This window comes from Colletotrichum godetiae (assembly GCF_030913485.1).
Source record: "Colletotrichum godetiae strain CBS 193.32 chromosome Unknown BDP55scaffold_27, whole genome shotgun sequence".
In the NCBI taxonomy this organism is placed as follows: Eukaryota; Fungi; Ascomycota; class Sordariomycetes; order Glomerellales; family Glomerellaceae; genus Colletotrichum; species Colletotrichum godetiae.
In genome coordinates, this window is record NW_026851275.1 from 306,818 (window position 1) to 329,938 (window position 23,121).

At 50.0% G+C, this 23,121-nt stretch overlaps 9 protein-coding genes and 1 non-coding gene across 10 annotated transcripts; 7 read left to right on the forward strand and 3 right to left on the reverse strand.

The window, feature by feature from the left end:
* The first annotated feature begins 1,070 nt into the window (after nucleotides 1-1,070).
* Nucleotides 1,071-3,240, forward strand: BDP55DRAFT_668034 (heterokaryon incompatibility protein-domain-containing protein). The gene has a single exon (XM_060575205.1). The coding sequence runs from the start codon at nucleotides 1,102-1,104 to the stop codon at nucleotides 3,151-3,153; it is 2,052 nt and encodes a 683-aa protein (XP_060428171.1). The 5' UTR covers nucleotides 1,071-1,101; the 3' UTR covers nucleotides 3,154-3,240.
* Nucleotides 3,241-4,961: 1,721 nt separating this feature from the next.
* On the reverse strand, nucleotides 4,962-5,066 carry BDP55DRAFT_t210. The gene has a single exon. It is a non-coding gene; the product is annotated as a tRNA-Phe (tRNA).
* Nucleotides 5,067-6,672: 1,606 nt separating this feature from the next.
* On the forward strand, nucleotides 6,673-8,376 carry BDP55DRAFT_189061 (C6 zinc finger protein). Its single transcript, XM_060565865.1, has 3 exons — nucleotides 6,673-7,027; nucleotides 7,230-7,665; nucleotides 7,730-8,376. The coding sequence occupies exons 1-3, from the start codon at nucleotides 6,950-6,952 to the stop codon at nucleotides 8,293-8,295; spliced, it is 1,080 nt and encodes a 359-aa protein (XP_060428172.1). The 5' UTR covers nucleotides 6,673-6,949; the 3' UTR covers nucleotides 8,296-8,376.
* BDP55DRAFT_668038 (RTA1 like protein-domain-containing protein) lies at nucleotides 8,269-9,727 on the reverse strand. Its single transcript, XM_060575206.1, has 2 exons — nucleotides 9,292-9,727; nucleotides 8,269-9,166 (listed from the first exon to the last, which is right to left on the reverse strand). Exons 1-2 carry the CDS (start codon nucleotides 9,497-9,499, stop codon nucleotides 8,457-8,459), a joined length of 918 nt encoding a protein of 305 aa, XP_060428173.1. The 5' UTR covers nucleotides 9,500-9,727; the 3' UTR covers nucleotides 8,269-8,456.
* A 1,627-nt stretch (nucleotides 9,728-11,354) lies between these two features.
* Nucleotides 11,355-12,574, forward strand: BDP55DRAFT_668040 (uncharacterized protein). The gene has a single exon (XM_060575207.1). The coding sequence runs from the start codon at nucleotides 11,377-11,379 to the stop codon at nucleotides 12,553-12,555; it is 1,179 nt and encodes a 392-aa protein (XP_060428174.1). The 5' UTR covers nucleotides 11,355-11,376; the 3' UTR covers nucleotides 12,556-12,574.
* Nucleotides 12,575-12,675: 101 nt separating this feature from the next.
* On the reverse strand, nucleotides 12,676-13,701 carry BDP55DRAFT_189074 (3-oxoacyl-reductase). Its single transcript, XM_060565866.1, has 2 exons — nucleotides 13,040-13,701; nucleotides 12,676-12,985 (listed from the first exon to the last, which is right to left on the reverse strand). The coding sequence occupies exons 1-2, from the start codon at nucleotides 13,615-13,617 to the stop codon at nucleotides 12,796-12,798; spliced, it is 768 nt and encodes a 255-aa protein (XP_060428175.1). The 5' UTR covers nucleotides 13,618-13,701; the 3' UTR covers nucleotides 12,676-12,795.
* A 143-nt stretch (nucleotides 13,702-13,844) lies between these two features.
* BDP55DRAFT_705093 (cytochrome P450) lies at nucleotides 13,845-16,527 on the forward strand (the record flags this gene model as incomplete). Its single annotated transcript, XM_060578024.1, has 3 exons — nucleotides 13,845-14,148; nucleotides 14,534-15,498; nucleotides 15,561-16,527. The coding sequence occupies 3 exons, from the start codon at nucleotides 13,845-13,847 to the stop codon at nucleotides 16,260-16,262; spliced, it is 1,971 nt and encodes a 656-aa protein (XP_060428176.1). The 3' UTR covers nucleotides 16,263-16,527.
* A 333-nt stretch (nucleotides 16,528-16,860) lies between these two features.
* Nucleotides 16,861-18,014, forward strand: BDP55DRAFT_668044 (F-box domain-containing protein). Its single transcript, XM_060575208.1, has 2 exons — nucleotides 16,861-17,544; nucleotides 17,627-18,014. The coding sequence occupies exons 1-2, from the start codon at nucleotides 17,213-17,215 to the stop codon at nucleotides 17,901-17,903; spliced, it is 609 nt and encodes a 202-aa protein (XP_060428177.1). The 5' UTR covers nucleotides 16,861-17,212; the 3' UTR covers nucleotides 17,904-18,014.
* Nucleotides 18,015-18,381: 367 nt separating this feature from the next.
* On the forward strand, nucleotides 18,382-19,108 carry BDP55DRAFT_716694 (uncharacterized protein; the record flags this gene model as incomplete). The annotated part of the gene is made up of 2 exons (XM_060578347.1): nucleotides 18,382-18,871; nucleotides 18,977-19,108. Exons 1-2 carry the CDS (start codon nucleotides 18,548-18,550, stop codon nucleotides 19,106-19,108), a joined length of 456 nt encoding a protein of 151 aa, XP_060428178.1. The 5' UTR covers nucleotides 18,382-18,547.
* Nucleotides 19,109-21,103: 1,995 nt separating this feature from the next.
* On the forward strand, nucleotides 21,104-23,010 carry BDP55DRAFT_694923 (serine carboxypeptidase; the record flags this gene model as incomplete). Its single annotated transcript, XM_060577406.1, has 3 exons — nucleotides 21,104-21,281; nucleotides 21,343-21,518; nucleotides 21,571-23,010. 3 exons carry the CDS (start codon nucleotides 21,104-21,106, stop codon nucleotides 23,008-23,010), a joined length of 1,794 nt encoding a protein of 597 aa, XP_060428179.1.
* Nucleotides 23,011-23,121: the final 111 nt, after the last annotated feature.

A 23,121-nucleotide genomic window follows, 5' to 3' on the forward strand; every position in this document is an offset into this window, starting at 1 on the left:
GCGCGTTCGACGATAAGGTCTTGTGAGATGTTGTCATGATAGTAGTTGTATACAGTGACGGGCAGAGAAAGCATAACTAAGCACTTGTCACGCCTTTCTTGGCATTTCTCCAAATCGCAGTGGCAAGGAGATTCGGAGACCTCCCCTATCCGCTTGAATCGGCTTCGGGTAGTTTGCTTTTGTGGACATATTCCTTACCCGCCGAAACGGAATGCGGACTCCGCAAAGTGTCCGTTGATCACTGACGGCAATGTTTGCAACGTCGATGTGTTCTATGGGTAGCCAACAGATGGCAGTGAAATGTCAAGTAAAGTAAGTCTAAAAGAAGGCGGAAATAGTTGCCTTCGATATAGAATACGAAGGGTACTCGCCTATCGTGACGCAAAAGGTTGTGGAGATGTTAGGACTTTACGATCCAGAGCCAAGCTTAAATCTTATCAGCGGTGTGCTATCGCTCAATCTGAGACGCGCTACTGGGGGTGTCCATGATTCAGTTGATCAGATACAGGTTGCGCTGACTCGCTTGTGGACAGCATATGCTGAGTAAACAGCTTCACGCGTTTACGCGTTGGCACCGGCTTTTTCTCCATTCCAGAAGATTGACTCAAACCCACGTTTTCTGTCCTTTGAATCGTTGCGCATTGTGGACAATGCTGTGGAAACCTCCTATTCTCCGAGGTCTGGCTAGACGCAGTCCTCTCGCTTGAACAGAGCGCACTACTACACACATCAGGATCAATTCAACTCTTGGTCTATCGGCCGGGAAATAAGCAACACTAGCTATTAGAAATTGACCTGTGGGATAAGTCCTGCCGAGCGTAGCTTCTGGTCCATACTGTATCATACTCTAAGAAACGCCATGCCTAAGCTCATGTGACCTGGCGGCAATCGAGTCGGCGATGCAAGATCCCTTGACTAGTCTCACAACACGCTGACGAGGATGGGGAAGGGTCCCCTACACACAATATGATTGGCCCAACACGTGCCGACAGGGAACCACCTTCGTCGCTTACCTGTCTCCGCAAGTCAGCCGGGATGAACGAACCTCTAGACAGCACTCGCGAGCGGGACCCAGCTAGCCGGTTCCATCATCTCATATCGATGATATCAAAATCAATGGACGATATCGGCGTCAATTCGCGGGTCCTCTACGCCATCGGCGCTGCGGTAATTCTGGCTGCCCCGGTCGCACACCACTTGGTTTTCCGCCACAACGACAGGAGCTTGTTGTCGCGGCTTCAGCGATGGGTCCGGCCTCCGCCTCAACACGCCCACGGTCCACTGGAAGAGGGCCAATTTCGTCTCATTCACCTGCTTCCTGGAAATGAAGGTGACGAAGTTCGGATAGGCCTCACTAATGAGTGGCTCAAGGCGCCAGTGAAATACCATGCCGTGTCCTATGCCTGGGGAGACGCGCGAGACAATGCATACATCACCTGCGAAGGAAAGGAGATACAGATCACCAGAACTCTGTTCGAAGCACTGAAGCGCTGGCGCCTCCCTACTGAGGAGGTCGTGCTCTGGGCCGACTCCATTTGCATCGATCAGAGGAACACGTTGGAGAAAACACATCAGATAGGGCGGATGTCGGAAATCTACTCGAATGCGGAATCTGTCAGAATCTGGCTTGGAAGTGATGATTCCCAAATTGATGGAGTCCAGGATGTTATCAAAGAGGCCTGTCAGATCATTCCTGATGTTGTGGACGATCCTCAACAGAACAGGAAAAGTGCAGATATCCTTGCCACTCGCAACCAAGAACGAACCCGAGAGGGCAAGACTACCGTCTGGAGTCTAGACTGGAAACCTCTGAGGGCGCTCATGAATCACACTTGGTTCGAAAGAAAGTGGGTTTATCAAGAGGCGATCCTCAACGACAACACCTGGCTCTACTGCGGAAAGCTTATGATGCCTTTCCAACCACTCTCAGAGCTGGCCCTAAGAATGTCAACGTTTGGTATCCAAGCTCTGCCCAAGGATGGAACTGTGAACGACAGCAACGTGACTTTTCTCCCGATCCGTCTCTACAACCTCTCCATGATGCGCATGAGCCAGTGGTATCGAGGAAAGCAACCTGTCACGCTGATGGATGGTGTCAAAGCCACCAGAGCATTTCAATGCACAGATCCTCGGGACCACATTCTGGGTGTCTTAGGCTACGCCTCAGACTTCGAGAAAGATAGCATCATATCCCGGGACAACTTGTACTCTCTCTCGGTTCAAGAGTGTTACTTGCGATTTGCCCGATCTCAGCTCCTGGAGAAGAAGAACCTCGGCGTTCTGGCCTCCGCACCGCAGAGACTAATCACCGACGTCGCGCTTCCCTGGTATTACCGTCCTATATACCGATGGAAGCGGCGAAGGCTACCAGGTCTTCCAACCTGGGTACCTGACTTGAGAAACCAGGAGTTAGATGCTTTGCCAAGCTACAGCGTTCGGTATGGCAAGTTCTCGGCCGGCGGAACACAGTGTGGTAGAGTCGAAATCATCGGCAATAAAATACTACGGTGTTCCGGCATGATCGTCGATACCATTCAGGAAGATGGAGTCTTCTGGCCCGAACTACCGCTCCCGCCGAAACCTAAGCGCGTCCCGTACCCGCTCGACAAGATGGATGTTTACTACGCTAGAAACTCGTTAAGGTCACTCGAATTTTACAAATCCTGCGTTCGCATTGCGTCGGGTTCAGATCGCATTCAAGACATGTCCCCCGAGCGCCTCGCTGATTTCTGGAAGACTCTGACATCTGAGAGGAGCCAGCTGAGCGACCGCGTCGACGTGGACCTGTCAGAGTCTGTCAAGACGATGATCACGAACATGGAGACTTGGCTCGTCTCGGAAGACCCCGAAGAGGCGAACAAGGCACGATTGAGCTTCGTGGCGGCTGCTGTGCAAGTGGAAATGACAATCCTAGCTGCCGCCAGTCCACGGAGGTTCTCTCGCACAACGGCCGGCAGGCTTTGCTTAGTGCCTCGAGAGGCAAAGGTTGGAGACTCGGTATGTCTGCTACTGGGTTCTGAGGTTCCCTTCGTGATTCGGCCTACGCGAAGCGGTATGTATGAGCTTATAGGGGATGCGTACGTCAGTGGTATCATGGACGGAGAAGCTGTTGCCTCTGGCGAATATACTCAGGCGGAAATCGAGATAGAGTAGCGCAAGCAAGTGTTTTTCAAGTGCGTGTGTGAGCTCCTGGAAGTATTAAGCGTTGGAAAGAAATAGCTTCAAATTCCTCGTTGAGAGTTTAAGTGATCTGATTGATAATGAATACATGATAAATCGAAGATAAGTTTCAGCACAAGCCCAATATCCCACCCGGTCTGTGCCCGCATAATTGTGCTTAATGCCACCCCATCGCCCGAGTGACAGGCACGCACCGAAAGGATCGGATGGGTTTGGAGATGCGATAGGGTGTATGACAGACTCCTATCGTTTCATCGGTGAGATAAGCTTCCTTTGAAAAAGAAGACCTCTTCCATCTTAAGTCCGACGCCGAGAGAACTCAATGGGAAGTGTTTGGGATGCCACGTGTTTTGACAGTACTCGGACTCAGATTCATATACTCGGCACAGTCGATGCCGTAGAAGACAAGCCCATCCTTCTATTCATGACACATAAATCCATGAGGAGAGTTAAATCTGTGAGCTACTTGAGGTTGTCGCGCCGGAATTCTCGCTGATAATTGTGTTGAATTTGATTTCGCGAGCGGTAATGATGGAATCGCCAACTGAGCCTTTGCGATTGCAGCCTCGGTAACCAGGATACATAATTGGTATCTGCCGCTTTCCTTTGTCGTTGTGAACCTGTTCGAGCCCTTTATTGCTCTGTTGGATATATTCCACCAAGGCTACATCGCCGGTGCCGGAAGGAAGGGCAGTTAGAAGAGAGATAGCCGGAGCGGCAAGGAAGGGGGTTAGAATCTGGATATATATAGGCAGATGAAAGATGATCAAAGGTGATGTTCGTCAAGATGAACAATGATAGCGATGACTGGGAATGAACAGTGACGAACACTTCACGTTGTCTTTTACAGGTAGCATATCAATATCTAGGAAACCCAGTATTCATCACTTTCTTTGCTCAACGAAAGCTCTGTTCAACATGATGATGTTACGTTCCAGTTTGGTCTCACGAGGTTGGTACCTGGTTCCCGTCTGAGCTGGGTGACTCGGGGCAGCGTCTGTAGTTCATGTTTGCCTCCAAAGCATCGTGAAACTTAGAGAATGATCAGCGGCCGTTGTACAAGATTGTTAGATTCTTGTGCTGCAAATCGTTTAGGCCTTCATTACAAACCTGCCTCGCCACCTGAACCCCAGAGAACTTCATTCAATCGACCACCAACATGTGAAACAGCTTTAGGCACTGTCTAAGCAGCCGCATGACAGTTCACATACCACGGTATCGTAGAACAGGCGGTGAACTTGCGGGGTAATATATCACCGTAGGCTTGATTGATTTAGTGCGTCCCAAGAAATCGATAATTCCACGACGTCGAGGCTTGTGTGATCCCAATTTAGTCATGATTTAGCTTTTTGACTGGCGTGGTGTGCGTGGATTGTCCATCTTCCTTCTCGGCAGGCAACTTTACATCTTGTCTGAAACTAGGTCCCTGCCTAGGAGTTTGTAGAAGCAGAGCCACGATGCCGAGCAGGTTTCATGACATATTCTTACAACCTAGACGATGGAGGAGGGGACGAAAAGTGGGCTGACTGCTCGCCCCTTCGTACTAGGAAGAATGATCGATCAGTCTGTCTACTCTTCGTGCGCGTTATGCGCACAATGTCGCTGACAAGCATGAACTTCACCATCTGGCCAGCCCATGTTCAGACGTTACTCTAATTATCTGCGCCACCTAAACGTGGCTATTGGACATTTGCGGCCAGTTCTCACTCAATTTAAATGGAAAGGTGAAGTAGTTGGAGGAAGGGCACGAGCACTTCACTTTCATGTACAAAAATAGAAGATGCGGCCAGTGTGGATTGAACACACGACCTTCAGATGAATTGAATGAAGTTTGCAGGAACGAATCCCACTTCAGTCTGACGCTCTCCCAACTGAGCTATGTCCGCTACTATCTTCAACAGCGTCCCTCGAGGCTGAATGCTATGTAGCGAATGTGTGAGGGGCCAACCTAAGATGCCCCCACTAGGGTTCCATTTTCGCGGGCCTAGCAAATTCACGAGCGGGGTGGGTGGGCTTTCTATGCCTCCATAACGATACGTTAGTCCGGACTTTTGATCCCAGCTCTCCAATGAAACAGGCAACAGCGCCTCACACATATTAAGTTACGTTATAGATTTCACTCAAGGTACACTCTATGTGGTTATTGTCGCGGACGAAGTTGCGGACATCATGAAAGAAAAGTTTCAAAGTCAGGCTACTCTGACACTGGTATCATGAGGGTCACGGGCATAAGGTCTCGTTCGACCTTTGACATTTGACACGTACTAGGATTACCCAAGGACGTTGCGTGAAGTCTATTCTGACGTTCGGAAACCCGCTTAAAGATGCCGCTATTGCCGTATTTCCGGACAACTGACCCGGAAGTCCGGGGAAGTCCGGGCCATCAGGCTTCAATATCTGAGCTGCAAAACTGCAAAATCCTGCTGATACTGCCTGCCGACAGAGGTTGGTAGGGGTCTGGGGACTTAGGGGATAGACCATAGATCTAAAGATCAGACCCGACTGGCTTGTCAGGCTGGCACATCTTACAAGCGGCCCGCACTCCGACCGCTTAGTTAGCTACAGCCGGCAGAGTCCGCATCAAAGCACCAAATCAGACATCGTCCATACTAATGGTTTCATCGCTCCAGACTAGGACAGCATGGTCTGTTAAACCATGTACACGCCCATGACTCGTGGAATCACGCCAAAATGTAGAAAAATTAGAATTGTAGCGACCTATCAGACGCCCCTGTACTGTCGTATAGTTACCGAGGTCGCGAAAACCTGCCCCCTCACGAGAGGCATAGCCAGGTCACTGGTCACGACACGGCAGACAGAAGTTTGACGGCATCTTTTGACAGGGAAGCATATTATCTGACAAGCAATGAGGATTTTGACTTGAAACCCCCAGTCGCGAAGTACACACACTCATTGGCAGCAGTCATGCCCAAAGGATAAGCAAGTGCCAAGCTTTATACATCATCAGACCACGAACTTAGTCTAGTCCTGAGGAACTACGATTCTCACCGGGTATTTTTGAGGTTCGCGAATAAGAGATGACTTGTGGTTTGCTAGGTTGGCGGACACGAGATGGTGTGATCGGATACACGAGCCGGGCTCAGGGCGCTCAGGCAAAAGCTCTACGCGCAGCCGGTTACTTAGGCGGCGATCTGGTTGGTCGCGGTACAGATGCTGGGTTTCAGAGTCGGAGGCCCTGCTAGACGAGCTCTCCGCTGTGCTCGCTCATCGTGCACAACCCGATTTTTCTGATATTCTATTTTCCGTGGGGGCTAGGCTGGCACGGCTGGTAGTGTGGTGGACCGTTGGTGGTAACTTACATCGGAATTGCGCCGACAAACACAAGATTATCCAACCAGGAATAGGAGTTTTTGCTGCTCCTTGTTTACTAGTCTGCCTGACTCAGCGGAATATCAGCAGTCGATCCAAGACAAGGTGACGCTTGAATGTGGCGCCGAGCTTTCCAATGGAACTTGTCCGTCTAGGCTAGCCCCTTACACCACCCGAGAAAGTGCGAGTACGACTAGAGTACGAAGGCGTCCGCGGGTTGGGTGCAGGTTATGCGTCCCCTCTATTAATCAACAGCCGTATCTTCCTAAAGTTGCACCAGAGCGTAATCAATCTATCGCTGGACTTTGATCCAGAGCGATTCGTCTTGTCGAATCTGTTGTCATGGCGGAAACGTCGTGGTGTAATACCTACTTAACGAATCGTTATTCACCGATTCGATCCGTCGCGTGACTGTCCTCGGACAGCACCGAGTACGAACATGCAACCAAACCCGTCACGACGGGCGCATCCAAAGACTCGGACAGGCTGTAAGACTTGTAAAGCGAGAAAGATCAAGGTAAGCAAGTCAGTTACTACGGTTGTGCCCGGCTGGATCGCACGCGTGACAATGTGTGGTAGTGGCAAGATCAGAGGACCTGGTCTAGAAGCCGCCATGCTTATGCCATGTCTCATTCTCGGGAGTCGGGCCGGTGGGATGAATACCTCAACTTCTTCTCAAATCTTCAGGAACTGGAAAATGACTTGCGAGACTCTTCTAGTGTGATGAGCAGCGACCAGCCTGCAAGAACTGCCTCAAACATGGCGTGGCTTGCGGGTTTCTAGCCTCGCCATCACTCGACCCGATGCTGGCCCTCTCTCAGCATGCGGGCGAGTTGAACTTTCTCGACCTTGAACTCCTGCATCATTACTGCAACTTCACCGCGCAGACTCTATCGGACAACCCGCTGCTCGGGGAATTCTGGCGGCTGAATGTCGTCAGACTCGGGCTGGAAACCGACTATGTCATGAGGAGCATTCTCTCGCTCGCAGCACTGCATCTCGCGTATCTGAACCCCGATAGGAAAGACCAGTTATTGGAAAAGTCGATGCTGCATCACGAGATATCCTCAAGAACAGCTGTCGGCTTGATGGAGCACGTTCAAGACGAGAATAAAGCACACTTGTTTATCTTCTCAGTCTTGACTATTTACATTGGTAGGAATTCTCGTTCGCAGTTTCGATACTGGAATAGTACGCTGATTCTTTTCTCCACTGGCAGTTCTAGCCAATTCGCAATATCTACACGAATCGCCGCTAGCCAGTGCAGGTCAATCTCCCGACTGGATAGTCCTATTCTGCGGGACCCGGTATCTTGTGGGGGATCCAAACGATAATCTCATAATTTCACCGATTATCACGCGGATTACTGCACACTTCCAATATCGTGAAGGTCCATATCACCACACGCATCTTGGAGACCTGGAAGCCAATATCAACGCATCAGAGCCAGACAACGGGCTTCTGGAGATATACAACAGGGCCATCAATGAGCTCTACAAGTCTTATGGCGCTTTCTACGATTCTGTAGAGCCTCAAGACATTACTGATGTCTTCGTCTGGATTGCCATGGTTGCAGATGACTTCCTTCCATTGTTGAGAGAGAATAGACAAAAGGCGCTGGTCATATTCTTGTATTTTTGCATGCTTCTCAAGCGCTTGCGCAGTCGCTGGTGGCTGGATGGCTGGGCAAACAATCTCTATGCAGAAACGTATAGTATGCTAGACCAGGAGCATAGATCATGGATCAGAGATTCGGCAATGGAAACCAATGAACTTTGTCTATGAAAAAATACTCCTCTAATGCCCAATCTATTGCTCTTTGGTACCGCAGGCAACCTATCTGCGTTGAGCCTAACCTTAGATGCAACGCTTCTCTTTCGCACTTGACACAGTCTAGCGACACTTTTCCCAACCGACGGAAGACTGATGTTCCCATTATTTGCCCCCTATTTCTGGTTGGTGAGCCTCCCAGAAATCTCTTCCAACATGCAGGCACTATCGCTGGACCCTAAAGTGTCTCTGTCCTTTCTTGATGCCTTGTGTTCCAAGTCATCAACATACCAAACCAGAAAGGTTGCCATGACTGCAATCATGAGAATCGTATCGAAAATGTAGAGAAATATTTCGTGCGAGATAAGGTACCCGCGGTTACCTTGGAGGTATTCAATGACTCGGAAGATGCTTCGTACGAGGATGATAAGACTGGTGCTGTATAGAACCCAGAGGTATCTTCGCCAGGGTATGATCCCTTCGATGGCAACTGTCGTAGGCTTTCGAATGATTCGGCGATGGAATAGGATAGTCGTAACGATAAAGAACCCAAAGACAACGATCTGAACTAGAAGACCGACTATGATGATCTTCTCACCAATGTCGTAGAGCTCCAAAGTCCCTGCTGCTTGGATTCCACCTCCTCCAGCCTGCATTGTGAACGAGACAATGTCTCCAGTGACGAAGATCTTGGTGACCCATGGCACGGGCAATAGAGAAAGGTGGTCGGCTCGGAGGGTTCGAATCAGGCGGCCCAGAATCATGTAGATCGAAGCTGCGTACAAAGCCGGGGCAACAAGAATTAGGATGGCCTGCATGACGAAGCCGCCGATGGCCATGGTATCAAAGTGTGACCATATTCGTCCACAGTATCCTATCGTCTGAACTATCCAGTCAAAGTCAGTATCTTCATTCCCGATAGAGGGCAGGGTAGTTTTCCAAAGCCGCCAATGGAACAAGCCGCCTCGGGGGCCCGAGTAAGGGGCAGGTTTAAAACGTGGCCACACTCACAAACACCGCCAAGAGCAAAGGCAGTAAAGTAGAAGGCTCGGGCTCGATACAGCCGGCAGAAGTGAAAGATGGTCAGAACCGCAAACACTGCAGCACTGGCTATGGCGGCCGGAAGGGATGGCGTGTAGCGGTAAAGTCGGAAGTCAAACGCTGCTCCAGCAGCTGCTTCTGCTCCCCCGGCGCCCGTCGTCGAGTTGATTCCGTCCATGTCAGCCCCACCCTCAGAGCTTTACTATTTCGGGGAGGCCAATGAAAGTGTAGGCTGTAGCGGGTTGCTTCGAGTTGATGATCGTGTGCTGGCCAAGCTACCTACACCAAAAAGTACAACAACAAGCCTCTCAAAACCGCAAAAGAATGAGCTGATAGAAGAGAATGAGCTTTAGTACCGTGATTCGAAATTGAAAAGACGCAGTCCCTCAAGAGTTTTAGTACTTCCTTCTGACTGTGCCGGTGGGAGATGCAATACTAAGCTTAGGATCTTCGGACTTCTCGCACACCTCGTATATCACCCGAGTCCGACGTACTCGGACTTATTGTACGACTTTGATCACGTGGAATGGAGAAACGCACGAGGCTTGGACGTTCATCATCACGAATGATTAACAACAGAAATTCTGCGCCACATCACAAAAATCCGAAAAGTCCGAATATCCCGAGTTATCTCGTATTTATTGTCACCCAAGCATTTCACGCCACAGCGGCCGCCAGGAACCGCGTAGTACCTAATCTTTGGAATAGATGAATACGACTTTATGAATTGACTCTCTCAGATAACATGCTGTTTGACAGTCGGAATTCAGGTAGGGAGAAATGTTACTACAGCTACTTGACTGCCGTTTGATGCTAAAATATGATGGCTCGATCCTCCGCTGTCATTGACGACATCCCTTTCCCGTATTTCCAACCACCTTATGTTGTTTCAGAATTCATCTCGGAAAACTCACGGGTCTGCGGATATTTCGCAGGGCTTGATCTTGGGATATGTGCATTGAACGGCATTGTCGCATGTAGAACACACTATCTCAACAAGACAGACTCACGCTTCTAGCAAATACAGTGACTGATGATGGATAAGTCCAAAAGTATCTTGACGTGTTGCGACAGACTAGGAACGCATAGGAGGAACGCATAGAAAATTGGCGTGAGAAAATACCCATGTCAGTCAATACGTTCATAGCGCAGGGCTTTAACAGTCAGAGGCGTCAATATACTTAAGTGATTAAAGTAGTTTTAGGAAACAGAGATCGTTGAGGCGAGGGCTTGCATCAGTCACCGGCATTGCATTAGACATTCGGACACTAAAGACGGAAATTGACCAAACGTTGTAAATGAGCATAATAGACGGCCATAAAGTGAGCGATCGTGGTAGATATTCCTGCAAGCCTAGTCTTTGTTCAACTCACCAGCAACTCACGGAATTTGTCAAGGCAACAAGCTTTGGGTACTTCATACTTGGGTTTCTTGCTAGGCCAAAACCTCGAGGTTCACAAATGTCGTTGTTAGCCTCTTCAAGGGGAACATGGTCAGAAATCCTGCCTTGGGATCCGGCGGACAGCAACTCAGATCATATTGAATCTCCAAAACCCTCTCTGCTGCCTTGTCAATGTCCAGTCGAGCTTGTGAAGATATTGACACACCAGAAAGTCGAGGGACGGCAGTGCCGACCCGCGTCAATGCAATGCGCGCAGATAATTAGTTATGAACTCTTGCTTCTCACTATCTTGTATAATAATGCCTCCAATGATTAATCGTAGGTTGAAGACAGTTGGGTATGGTTCGCATTGCTATTATCAGCACCAGTCGTCCCGATATCGGGATTTGGCAGGGATGACTAGTCTGTCATCGATTGAGTTTCAACGTGGTTTAAATGATTGACGTCAAGATCCGACGGGGATCGACAGCAGCACGGTGAACCCTACCTCACGTAGGGGCATGGTCGGAATCCGAAGTGTGTCGCCGCCAACTGTGTGAATGCGGGGTCAACCGTCAGAAGTGTTAGCTCCGATCCGGGGCAACGATTATCTAACAGCACGGAAGCATCACAATCAATGCACCTTCACATACACAACTGATCACTGCAGAATAATGGATTCGAAAGAAGACATCAAATTCGAGGGCCTCCCGACCGAGGTTCTCCTTCACATACTAACCCAAATCGACGATGTCCACTGTCTCTGGAACCTCCTTATCTCCTCGCCTATCCTAAGCCGGGTTTTCAACCACTATAGTGACGATATCTTCTGGCCCGCCGTAACAGAGAATTACATTCCGTCACAGACACAGAAAGTGATACGATGTGTCATCTCAATACGCGCAGGCGCGTATCAGAACACGCCCCATCTCACACTTGCTGCCAGGATCAGTGATCGCGAAGCCGGCATCGTCCTCGGCCAGAGCTCGGATTCAGATTACATTCTCCCGACCATGGATCCAACCAAGGGTCCTGATTTGACCGTCATGCGGTCGATACTCGCTACAGCTAGTCGCTTACACTCTCTGAGCCGACTGTGCATCAGCCACTATCAAGACAGTCTGGTGGCTGCGAAGACAGAAGGCCGTTTGGACGTCCCAGACCTTTCAGCGACAGACAAGCTGTCATGGTGCGAAGAACAGCGTATGATTCGAGCATTCTGGCGAGTTCAAGTTGTACTCGAAATGAACTTGGCAGCGCGAAGGTCCCAGCTCCTCGGAACGAAAGGAGAGGGGAAGGACTTGAAAACGGAGGTTCTTGATATCAAGTCCTTTTACGACAGCACTAGCACCAACTTCAAGGCCGCTTATCATGAGGTAATGACAGCAATAGACTACCTCCAGACTCTTTCTACCTCCAAGACACATAGTGTTACCGCACTCGTGGATCGGATGCCGCCATCCGAAAGCCCTATCGAAGACATCTCGCCTTCGGCCCGAGGAATGCCCGCAACTCCCGACAGTCGTAGGTCTGCGTTGGTATTACCGGCAGACAGTCTATGGATTGTGGACAGCATGGGGAGGAATGCGCACTCGCCGATGAAATATGCGGGTTTTGAGCCTTACAGGAAAATGGGGTTCGCAATTTGGGACAGAGACAGACTCGCGAGGTTGGGAATGGCTAGTCCGCCTGGTCATGGCCGCGTGACAGGCTTGGGCTCATATTTCCCAAAATGGGTGAAGTTACTGGGTTCACAGGATATGGCTCGAGCTGAGGGCAAAATGAGAGAGGCTGAGTGTCGAGGTGGACGATTGGATCCTCTACAGCCCATGATCCAGGATAATGCATCCTAGCGAAGTATGGGAACGGGAGAAAACTAAGTTTTGATCCACGATGTTTAGTAGTTGATCCGATACTTGAGTAGTTAAAGTACGCATTGTGATCTTTTTTCCTTCTCAAATTTATCGCTTCTAGCAAGGGAATACTCATTTCAGACAACACTTACAGAATGCCTGTTTTTGGCATTATACCCTATTGTACTATGACTAGAGCTCTCTCTACTGATTCAGGTACACATGGTATGAACGAAATATTTAGCAGGTAAGACCCCCATCGATGACAATAGAAGTTCCCGTAACGTAGGTAGATTCATCACCGAGCAAGAACCCAACCAAAGCAGCAACTTCCTCGGGCTTCCCCGTGCGAGGAATCGGTGGTAGCATGCCCCCCATGGGATCCGCTCCACCTGGCTTTGGCTGCATCATCGGCGTGTCAATGCCGCCCCTGTATCGGCACAATTAGTCTATACTCACATCGGACCTTCAGAACTTAACTCACGGATTGATACAATTGACCCGCACTTGTCGATTACCGTACTCTCTTGCCGCATTCCTTGTAAGTCCCAGGACGGCGTGTTTGCTGGTAACGTAAGCCGAGCCGCCGTGGCCAGGAAAGCTTCTCAGGCCGAGGACACTCGAGGCATTGACAATGGAACCTCCATCACCGATGTGCTTCAGCTCTTCTCTCAGGCAGAACATCGTTCCCGAAAGGTTGATACCGAGTAAGAACTCCCATTCTTGGTCAGACTGGGCCTCCAGAGGGACCTGGCTTGACGCGGCAGTTCCGGCAATGTTGGCAGCGCCATCTAGGCGCCCAAAGGTCTTCTTAGTGTTTTGGATCCAGTCTCGAACCTGCTCGGGCTTGCTGACATCGACCACGGTGGCTTCAACACGAATGCCTGAATTGGAAGTCTTCAGCTCTTCGGCAATGGCTTTCAGGGCTTCTGTCTGGACGTCAGATATCGCCAATGATGCTCCTCTGCTGGCCAGGTAAACAGCAGTAGCTCGGCCTATTCCACTAGCCGCTCCAGTGATTGCGATGGTTTTATTGTTGAGAGACATGTTAATGGAAAACATGGACTCCGTATGGACTTTTGAATAAGAAAGCAATGTCTATTGAGACGTATGCCCATGAGGTTGTAGCAAGATAAACAGAAAACCTCTTCTGGTGGATGCCTCTTATTTATATTACCTTTTGACCAAGGCTGTGAGGAACTGCCGGTGACATTTATTTCACATACATGCCAAGCAAAGTACACAAATCGTCATGGTCTCTGGAGGTGTGACAATAAGCTTGGTCCATCATGTCTACCGAAGACCATCGTAACGGTGCTCAACTGAAGCTCATGAGCAACCGCATACAAGACGGAACGTCTCTTCCCAACGGAGCTACGGCTGATACTTCGATGAAATTTGGGCCGCACTGCCGCCGGATATGGACCGTCGGACGCGATCATCAGTCCGCGTCCGCGTTGCTTCTCCAAAAGAGGCGTTTCCTGATCGGGGAGTCTAAGCGCGGAAGAATCCCACAACCCACCTGCCGGACCGTGGAGACGGGAGCGGGGAGTCGGAGGAGGCATTCAAGGGGCTGGACCTATCCAATTCCAGGTAAATCCAAGGTATACATAATCTCCTATCCTTTCCATACATCTGAAGTATCATTGTCGGGTAGTGGACGTAGGGTATCCGCAAACAACGTCATGTTCTCGGCTTCAGAGGTGCGGTTTCCGCGGCCCAGAGCTCCGCCATGTCATCCGTGGACCCCAATGTGTCGGCACTCCGCGGACGCGGTCTCATATGCTGATCGCCCTTGTTGGTATAAAGCCGCCAAACTGCCGAAACTTCCAATGAATATGCTTTTGAGCTTTTCAGGCTAACCTTGGTCTGGTCTTCATCGCATCTTGGAAAATGTCAAATTTTACTACAATAAGTTCGACCGAAGAACAGATTCCGTCCTTTAGCGTTATAGCTACGGCTGTCTCCACACTATTAGTCGGCTTGCTTTATGCTCTTTACAACTACCTTCTTCCTAAGCCGATTGCCGGAATCCCATACAATAAAGAGGCTGTCAAGTCCCTTCTCGGAGACATTCCCAGACTCCAGAAAGAATCTCCCCAAAACCCCTTCAGATGGATGATTGAACAAGCGCGCCGACATGACAGCCCCGTGTCTCAGTTCTTCCTCGAGCCCTTCCACAAGCCGACGGTCTTCATCGCCGACTTCCGCGAGGGGCAGGATATACTCATGCGTCGCAAGGAGTTTGACCGTTCCGACTTCACTATCAGCATCCTGAGCGGCGAGGCCCCCAGCTTCCACATCAATCTGAAGACGGGCCCGGAATGGAAGGCCCACCGGCGCTTGCTCCAAGACCTGATGACCCCGAGTTTCCTCAACAAAGTCGCGGCCCCGAATATCTACAAGAGCGCGACAAATCTTTTGGAGTTGTGGAAGATGAAGACGGCGGCTGCCGCTGGGAAGCCTTTCAGTGCTGAACATGACATCTTCTACACGGCACTCGACGCCGTCTTTGATTTTGGATTTGGTACCAGTGTCGAACATCGAGCACTGATCCCACAGATCGAAATGCTTCGAGAAGGTAGCGGAAAGAACGCACTGAACGCAAAGGCTACCGAGTTCCCCGTTGCACCCATTCATCCTACTCTGGAGGCGGCGATCAAGACAGCCGATAATATCACTGGAGTTGCCGCAACTGGATTTCCTAACATAGCATGGTGGTTTATCGGCCTCAAGCCCAGTGTCAGAAGCATGAGGACATTGAGAAAAGAATTCTTCAGAGAGCAGGTCCAGAAAGCTGTTGGGAGATACGAGGGTCAGGCTCAGAACAGTAGCGACAGCTATGTCAAGTCTGCAGTGGATCTGATTATCCACAGGGAAACCATCTTTGCGGGTAAAGAGAACCGCGAGCCAGTGTATTGGTCTGATGCAATGAATGACGAGGTGAGTATCTCTTCTTCAAGTACGCTCTTTGCCGCTTTTAGCTGACAATTTTCTTGATGAAGTTGCTTGGATTCGTCGTAGCGGGGCACGATACCACAAGTACAACCCTTTGCTGGGGGGTGAAGTTCCTCAGCGACAACCCTGCTTGTCAGCAACAACTTCGCAAGAGCCTTCGCGCAGCTCACTTAAACGCCGTCGAAGATAAACGCCTCCCATCGCACGAAGAGATCACAAGAGCTAGCATTCCATACCTTGAGGCCGTTATCGAAGAAATGCTCCGACTCGCGCACACCGCTATTGGCCAAGAGAGGCAGTGCAAAGAAGACACCATCGTCCTGGGACGCCACATTCCCAAAGGCACCACGGTCTTCATTCCCAACAAGGGCCCCAGTTTCACAGAACCAAGTTTCGAAGTCGATGAGAAATTGCGGAGTTCTTCGTCTCGGACAGCAGCAGAGGAGCGCGGCTTGCGGGCTTGGGGCCAAGAGGGCATGGACGAGTTCCGCCCTGAGCGCTGGCTCACAAAGAGCGACAACGGCGAGCTCGTCTTCGACGCGTTGGCTGGGCCGACTTTACCTTTTGGTCTCGGTCTTCGAGGCTGCTTCGGTCGCAAGTTGGCGTATTTGGAGCTCAGGCTTTTAGTTACTCTGCTGGTGTGGTCGTTTGATTTTCGGGCTTGCGATGAGAACCTGTCCAACTACGATGACATCGAAACATTGACCCGGAAGCCAAAGCAGTGTTTTGTAGCTTTGGGGGCTTTATAGGCCGCCATGTGGGAGGCAAGAGCATTGCATCGGCATCAGATCTAGCAGGGAAGAGTCATCAGGTACTTGCATTAGCGTGGGTCACATCTGAAGTTGCAAATCAATCACTTCCAAGCATAGGCAAGTGAAGCGAAGACCTTCTCTGTAAGTTGACAGGAAAATGAGTTGGTGGAAATGCAGTGTGAGATCCCAAACGGAGCCCCCAAGGCTTCACCGCAGGAAGCTCCACGGCATCAAAGAGGTGTGTACATGTACTTTCGCAACCCAGCTTCACGGACCACGCATGCATGCATGTGAATCAAGCCGTTAAGCACATTTAATTCTATGTCTCTTGTATTCGAGGCCAGTCAACATGGATAGCATGAGCCGCCCATGTTTTCGGTCGGAACATGATCTCTCAAAAGCAGCATCTAAAAACCATTCACAAGCGAACCTTAACGTAAAATGGCACTCTTACAGGGTTAAACTGTTAGTTCGGACGACTTGTAGCATTAAAGCAGCAAGAAGGCTAACTTGTTTGAAATCAAACGAGGCGCAACGAGGCGCACCGCGGCAGCCTGGGGAATGCTACAGTATTGAAATCAGCCACGTTCAACGCCCTGGATTCGGCAAAGCGGTTCCTGAAACCAGCCACGGTCGGCATCTGCCTGGCTGACAGTGCAACGTATTCCTGGTGACGGCCGGACTGAAACTTCGTGTCTGACACGCTAGGAACATGCCACGCCTCAAAGTCCCCATAAACACTCATTCGAAGGCAGCAGGATTTCTGTTCCTATATAGGTCGCCTTCTGATCCTCCTTCCTAATAAGCGGTTTTTTGACGCTCATTCTTCCTAGTTTTTGAACGTAAAAGTCGCGCGAAACAAATACAACGAGAAATACCGGTCACTAGACCTGCATCTGCATCTCCCAACGTCGAACCCGCAGCTAGCTTATCGCAATCCCGCGACAATGGATGCCGTCCGCGCCGGCAAGCGACCCACTCCGGCGCCGACGGCAGAAGGGTCACTCCGGTCAGCCGATAAGGAGGCGTTTGGCCGCACTCAGCTCGCCGGCTTCACAGATCTACCCGCAGAAATCCACCTTCTCATCTCCAAGCAACTCATCTACCCCGACGCCCTCTCGCTGAAACACACCAGTAGCTACTTCTATTACCTAGTCGACACGGGCGTACGGCTCAAGGTGGAGTGGCTCATGGAGCGCCGCATGCTTCACCTCGAGTGTCCCAATGATAAACGATGTGACCTCGGCAGCGATCTCCGCTTTTGTAGAGGCAGTGTTCCGTAGGTTATCCCAACGTTCCGCTCTGCTACTTGATGCTTGCCCTATCATGCCCCTGTACCTGCTGTCTGACTCTTTGTATAGGCTTCTTATGCAGAGGCGGCGTGAACACATGGAGTGTGAGTCAAGGCCGGGGCTCGGCTGCCTAGTCTACGGCACTTCTGTATGCTCTCATCGACGAAGAATTGGTGCTAGATGTCAACGCTGGCTGAGGCGACGGCTGACCGTGGAGTTGTGGTGGGTGTTGATTGCCCTGATACCGATTGTTTTCTGTTGGCTCTGGATGGCGGAGTTCGCTACGTGGGCCTCGAGTGCGTACAGAACTTCTACATCTTCTTTGACAGACTCTATGATGCGATAATGTACTCGTTGGTGTCAAAAAATATGCCCGGTTCGGGTTCTATTCAAGTACATGTCCATATATCTTACCAATAATGTCTAATACCTACGAGAAGTCCTATTTTCTACCTTGCAAGCACTTCAATGAATGTATTGTCATCGAAAGGTGCCCAGATTCGGCCTGGGACACTTCAGATTTACCATTACACCTTGCTCATAGTAAGCACATTGTTAGTTTGACTGAAAGACGACTCGGGATTCAAAGACGAATTCGAACAAACGACAACATGCTCATTCTAGCTATGGGATAAACACTATGCTTACATCACGGTGGTATCCTTTGATAAGTGAGTTTCTGCCTTGGATTGATTCGACCCAAAGAAATAATGCAGGAAGGTAAACAAAGGATGCCAAATCCAGGTTTTTCTTTTTGGGTTTCTTTCTCTCCAGCCTCTAGCACCATACCATGTTGGCTTACTCCTTAGCTTTTGTGTTTCGATTTTACTTATACCGAATATTGCCAGGGCAGATTACTATCTGGAATGAGGTCCAGCTGTATCCAGATTACTTATTCTAGGAATCTGCCATGCGATCCCGACCTACCCACTCGACAACGGCCCTCAAGAGTACACACAGCATTCGGACTAGCGTACCATTCGTAAGATAATGTCGATATTTGCCGACTTCAAAGACAAGTGCTCTTTCCCTAGCCTTAAGGAGCTATCTTCGCGCCCTCCCGACGTTCGAAATCACTGGTGCACGCTGGCCGAGATCCAAAACGCCATTGTCATCGAGAGTAATACTTACCTCACAGTCTATGACACTGAAGGCCATAAGTTATCCGTCTTGGTCATGGGCTCTTCCAAAAGTAACGATGACAACTACCTCAGTACCGGCCATACCATTGCCATCTTATATCCTTTTTACGACTATACTGCTGTACTCAACAAGAGGGATCACATCCATGTTGACCAACATAGCTGCTATCGTGTAAGTCTTGTTCTGAGAAATTTAGAAAAAAGGTTAGATGACCGAAAGCCAAAACATAAATGTCTCATCGAGGAGAAATCTATCTCTAACATAGCAATGCCTTAGGTATTTCCAGTCAGTCTTTCTAAGCTCATTCACTTCAACCAGGATCTCTATAAGCACAACGGCCAAGACAAAGCCCAGCGCTACGCTTGCAGCAAGACATCCGATGCCCACGTAGAGTGCAAGCAATGCTGAATCCCTGACTACTGTGACCAGGTATGTCAGACAGCTTTCCCTCTTTCCATTTGATAACTGTAAGCAGTTGCTGTGGAGAGAATTCATACTGGCCGGTGTGCAGATCTGCGCGGAAGCGGGGCTCAAGATAGGCCACAGGGAGGCTTGCAATGTGTTGAAGGACAAGAACTTGCGAACACTTCTTTCCCATGACTACGATGGAACAGACAGGATATAATTCCACGATTGAGTCAGAGATTCAAGGCTAGGTACGGAGCTCGTACCACCACCGGTCATGTTTCGCCATGAAAAGTACGATGGCTCGCCGATGAATTGGTGAAGGTTGTCGAAATACTAGATCTATTATTCTTTACAATGATTCTGATTCGTGGAACTTTATGTTTGTGGTATGCGTCGCTGATGATGCGTGTATGAGGTGACTACTTACACTAAACTTTGGCATCTTACCATAATGGCCGTTTCGAGATGATTACATGAACCATTGACTTTGACTACAGTCTGGAGTCGGTATGATCATGGCCAAAAGCACGCTGGTAATCTCCTATGGACTTACTGCATAGGCACTTGTCGGTGCAACCAAAATGTCAGAAGCTCAATGATGCGCAATCGGCAAGTATCTCCTGCCGTTTTGCGCCGACCTGGACTTCTGTGAACTCTTTAAATGAATAATTAGACTATATGGGTGAAGATTGCATTCCTGAGTAGAGGTAGCAGTACATTGTACAAGTAGCATCTGTGAAAATCTTGTACTGACATGTCACATCTTGCTCCTATGCAAAAGCGAAGTGGGGTGTTGGGTTGGCGTGATTCGCACAAGACAAGAGACGAGAAGGACAAAAGTAAACCAGCTGTCCTTTGAAGGGGCAGAATCGAGTGTCTATTTTGAGTAAGTGAAAATGAACAGAAGTTCATCTTTCGATCGGCTCCTGAATACCACCCAAGCTGGTGACGATGGCACCTCGTTGCAAGGCCGTTTTCTCTGGGACTCACTATGAAATCTGTTCGGTCATCAAGTAAATTCTCTTGCGTGGCATGACCACACGTAATTCAGCATGAGGCGGACCTGCTAACCGCAAGGCAAGAACAAGCTCATCAGAAACATGCTAATTTGTTTGAAGCTAAACTACTCAGCTAACAACATTAGAGTGAGATACGACATTGGGCCAACTAGTTGACTTTCCATCACCGGGCAGGTGTGACAGAACCGCAAGGTCAATATTGGGTTCACTTGGATGTTTTCGGTTCCCGATGGGAGGATTGAGTGAGAGATTTCTTCGTGCGGACAGTCCTCAGCGCTAGACTTAGCTCCGAGGCCGCCGCCGCCGAGAGCAGCTGATTGATCGGATAACACTCGATCCAGCTAGCGCGTCTCTAGTGGAAGAGTCTAAAGATCAGCCTGTATTCTAGCGAAGATATTTTGAGCAGTTATATCATCAGCTCTTGCCAGAGTCGGCGTCTGCCGTCTACCGAAACAGTCCAGGTTTGATGATCAGCGGAGCTAATCTGTGTGTGCCTCATATCACCCTCCAGCAGAGAAGACCATCTACTATTAATCAAGCCGATTCACCGGTCATGCATCAAGGGTCTCCCATCCTAAGAACCTTTCAAGCTACAGAACCCTCCGCTTTATTTCCAAATTACGACTAGCTCTCCCCAAACCTAGCGGCCCGATGCCAAGTGAATTAAGCTTGGGCGAAACCGAGTTGAGGTGACACTGATGTGCGTTTCCCTTCATCGGGATCAACGTCCGAGCTTGATCCCCTCCAACAGGGCCCATCTTGAAACACGCATCGCGCCTTTCCGAGGAATGCTTAAATGGTGGCACCTCTTTGTTTCCCTTCCTTAAAGTCCGGTGCAGAGCCGCCTCGAATTTCTCCACCTTCCCTGCGACCTGCTTGACCGTTAGACTTGTCGAGGGTGATGCTGTAATCATCAGCGACAAGGCAAGAAGGGCATCGACGGCCCCCAATTTCCGTTCTCCCGGTATATTCCAATATGCACTGGCTCCGTGCGGTCTTGCTGCTTCCCGTTGCTGTTTCTGCAACCTTGAATTTGAAACAGTACAAACCATCGCTGAACCAGCCCAAGTACTCAAACGCGAAGGCCGACTTTCAACAGAATGTCGTGAATAAGGCACAAGGGGAACCAAAGTTCCTCACAGATAAGACCAAAAGTGCGTTGATACGTAACCCTAATGACGAAACTTAGGATACTATCTAACACCATTGTCCTAGAATTTGTTGTCAATGGAACAAAGATTCCTGAAGTTGACTTTGACGTCGGCGAGTCCTACGCGGGATTGCTCAACATCGACAAGAACAATGACACGGCAGGAAAGCTGTACTTCTGGTTTTTCCCATCCGAGAGCCAGGCCGCCGATAAGGAGATTATGATCTGGTTGACTGGCGGTGTAAGTCTTTGCGACTAATCGATAACTGAGCAGCGCTAACTGTCATGGCCAGCCTGGCTGTTCCTCCACCGGAGAACTCCTCTCGGAAAACGGCCCCATGCTCTGGCAGCCAGGAATGTTCAAGCCCATTCGCAACAAATGGAGTTGGCACCGCATCACCAACGTCGTCTGGGTTGACCAGCCAGTCGGTACTGGATTCTCCCAGGGTACACCCAGCGCCAAGGACGAATTCGATGTAGCCCGCCAGTTCCTCAGCTTCTGGCGCAACTTTGTCGACACTTTTGCCATGCAGGGCTACAAGGTCTATGTGACGGGATCCTCGTACAGCGGCATGTACTGCCCCTACATCGCGAGCGCTATGGTCGATAGCAATGACAAGGACTACTTCAACATTGCCGGTATGCAAATCTTCGATGGTACATACTCGGTCGACAGTATCGGGGAGGAGATCCCTGCAGTTTCCTTCGTGGATCGATGGGAGCATGTCTTCGCCTTCAACGACACGTTCAGGCAGACGTTGAAGGATGCGCACGAGAAGTGTGGGTATGCCGATTACATGCGTAAATGGCTCGTCTATCCACCTGCAGGACAACAGCCTGCGACGATGCCGGGTATGGATGAGGACGGCAATGTAAAACCAGAATGCGATACTTGGACCATGATTCTGGAGGCCGCGACGGAAATTACTCCTTGCTTCAGCGTTTACTCCGTTACGAATCTCTGCCCATTGAAGTACGACCCTCTTGGATTCAGCGACGGCTCTATGTATAGGCCGAAAGGGTCTGGACCAGTTTACTTCAACCGCGAAGACGTCAAGAAAGCCATCAATGCCCCCTTGGATAAGGAATGGGTTTTCTGCACGGAGACACCAGTGTTCTTCAATGAGACCGACAACTCCATCGACGAAGGACCGGGAAGTCAACCAGTCTTGCCCAACGTTATTGACAAAACGCGAAACGTCATCCTCGCACATGGCACCAAGGACTTTGTGCTCATTGACGACGGTACCCTTCTCACGATCCAGAACTTGACCTGGGGAGGGCAAATGGGTTTCCAAAAGAAGCCTATCGCACCGCTTTATGTGCCCTATCACACCAACACTGACCCCGAGACGCTGGCCGGCGCCGGTGTAATGGGTACGGTGCATTCAGAGCGAGGTCTGACGTATCTCGCAGTCTCCACGGCAGGCCACTTCCTTGCGCAGGATGCTCCAGCCGTGGCGTTCCGTAGTGTCGAAGTACTGGTCGGAAGACGCGAAGGGTTCGAGTCGACGAACACGTCGTTCACTATCGATCCGAACACAACAGCTCCAGTGGGAGATGCGGGTAATGGCACAGTCTTGATGTTCCCGCAGTCCATGGAACCTGGTAGGGGCCAGCTTTCCGGTGCCCAACCGGTGAGGAGCGGGGGGGTAGAGGTTTCTGCCGCTGGGGGTCAAGCCATGTTTGCCATGGCTCTGGCGACTATTGTGGCCGTCTACATGGAGTTTTGATGGTTCAGGTTATTGGTGTTCTCGGAAATCAGAAAAAGAATAAATGTAAAAAGATTGCGCTTCGGACCTAGAAATTCAAAATAACAAACATTGAGCTCCAACTAAACCATA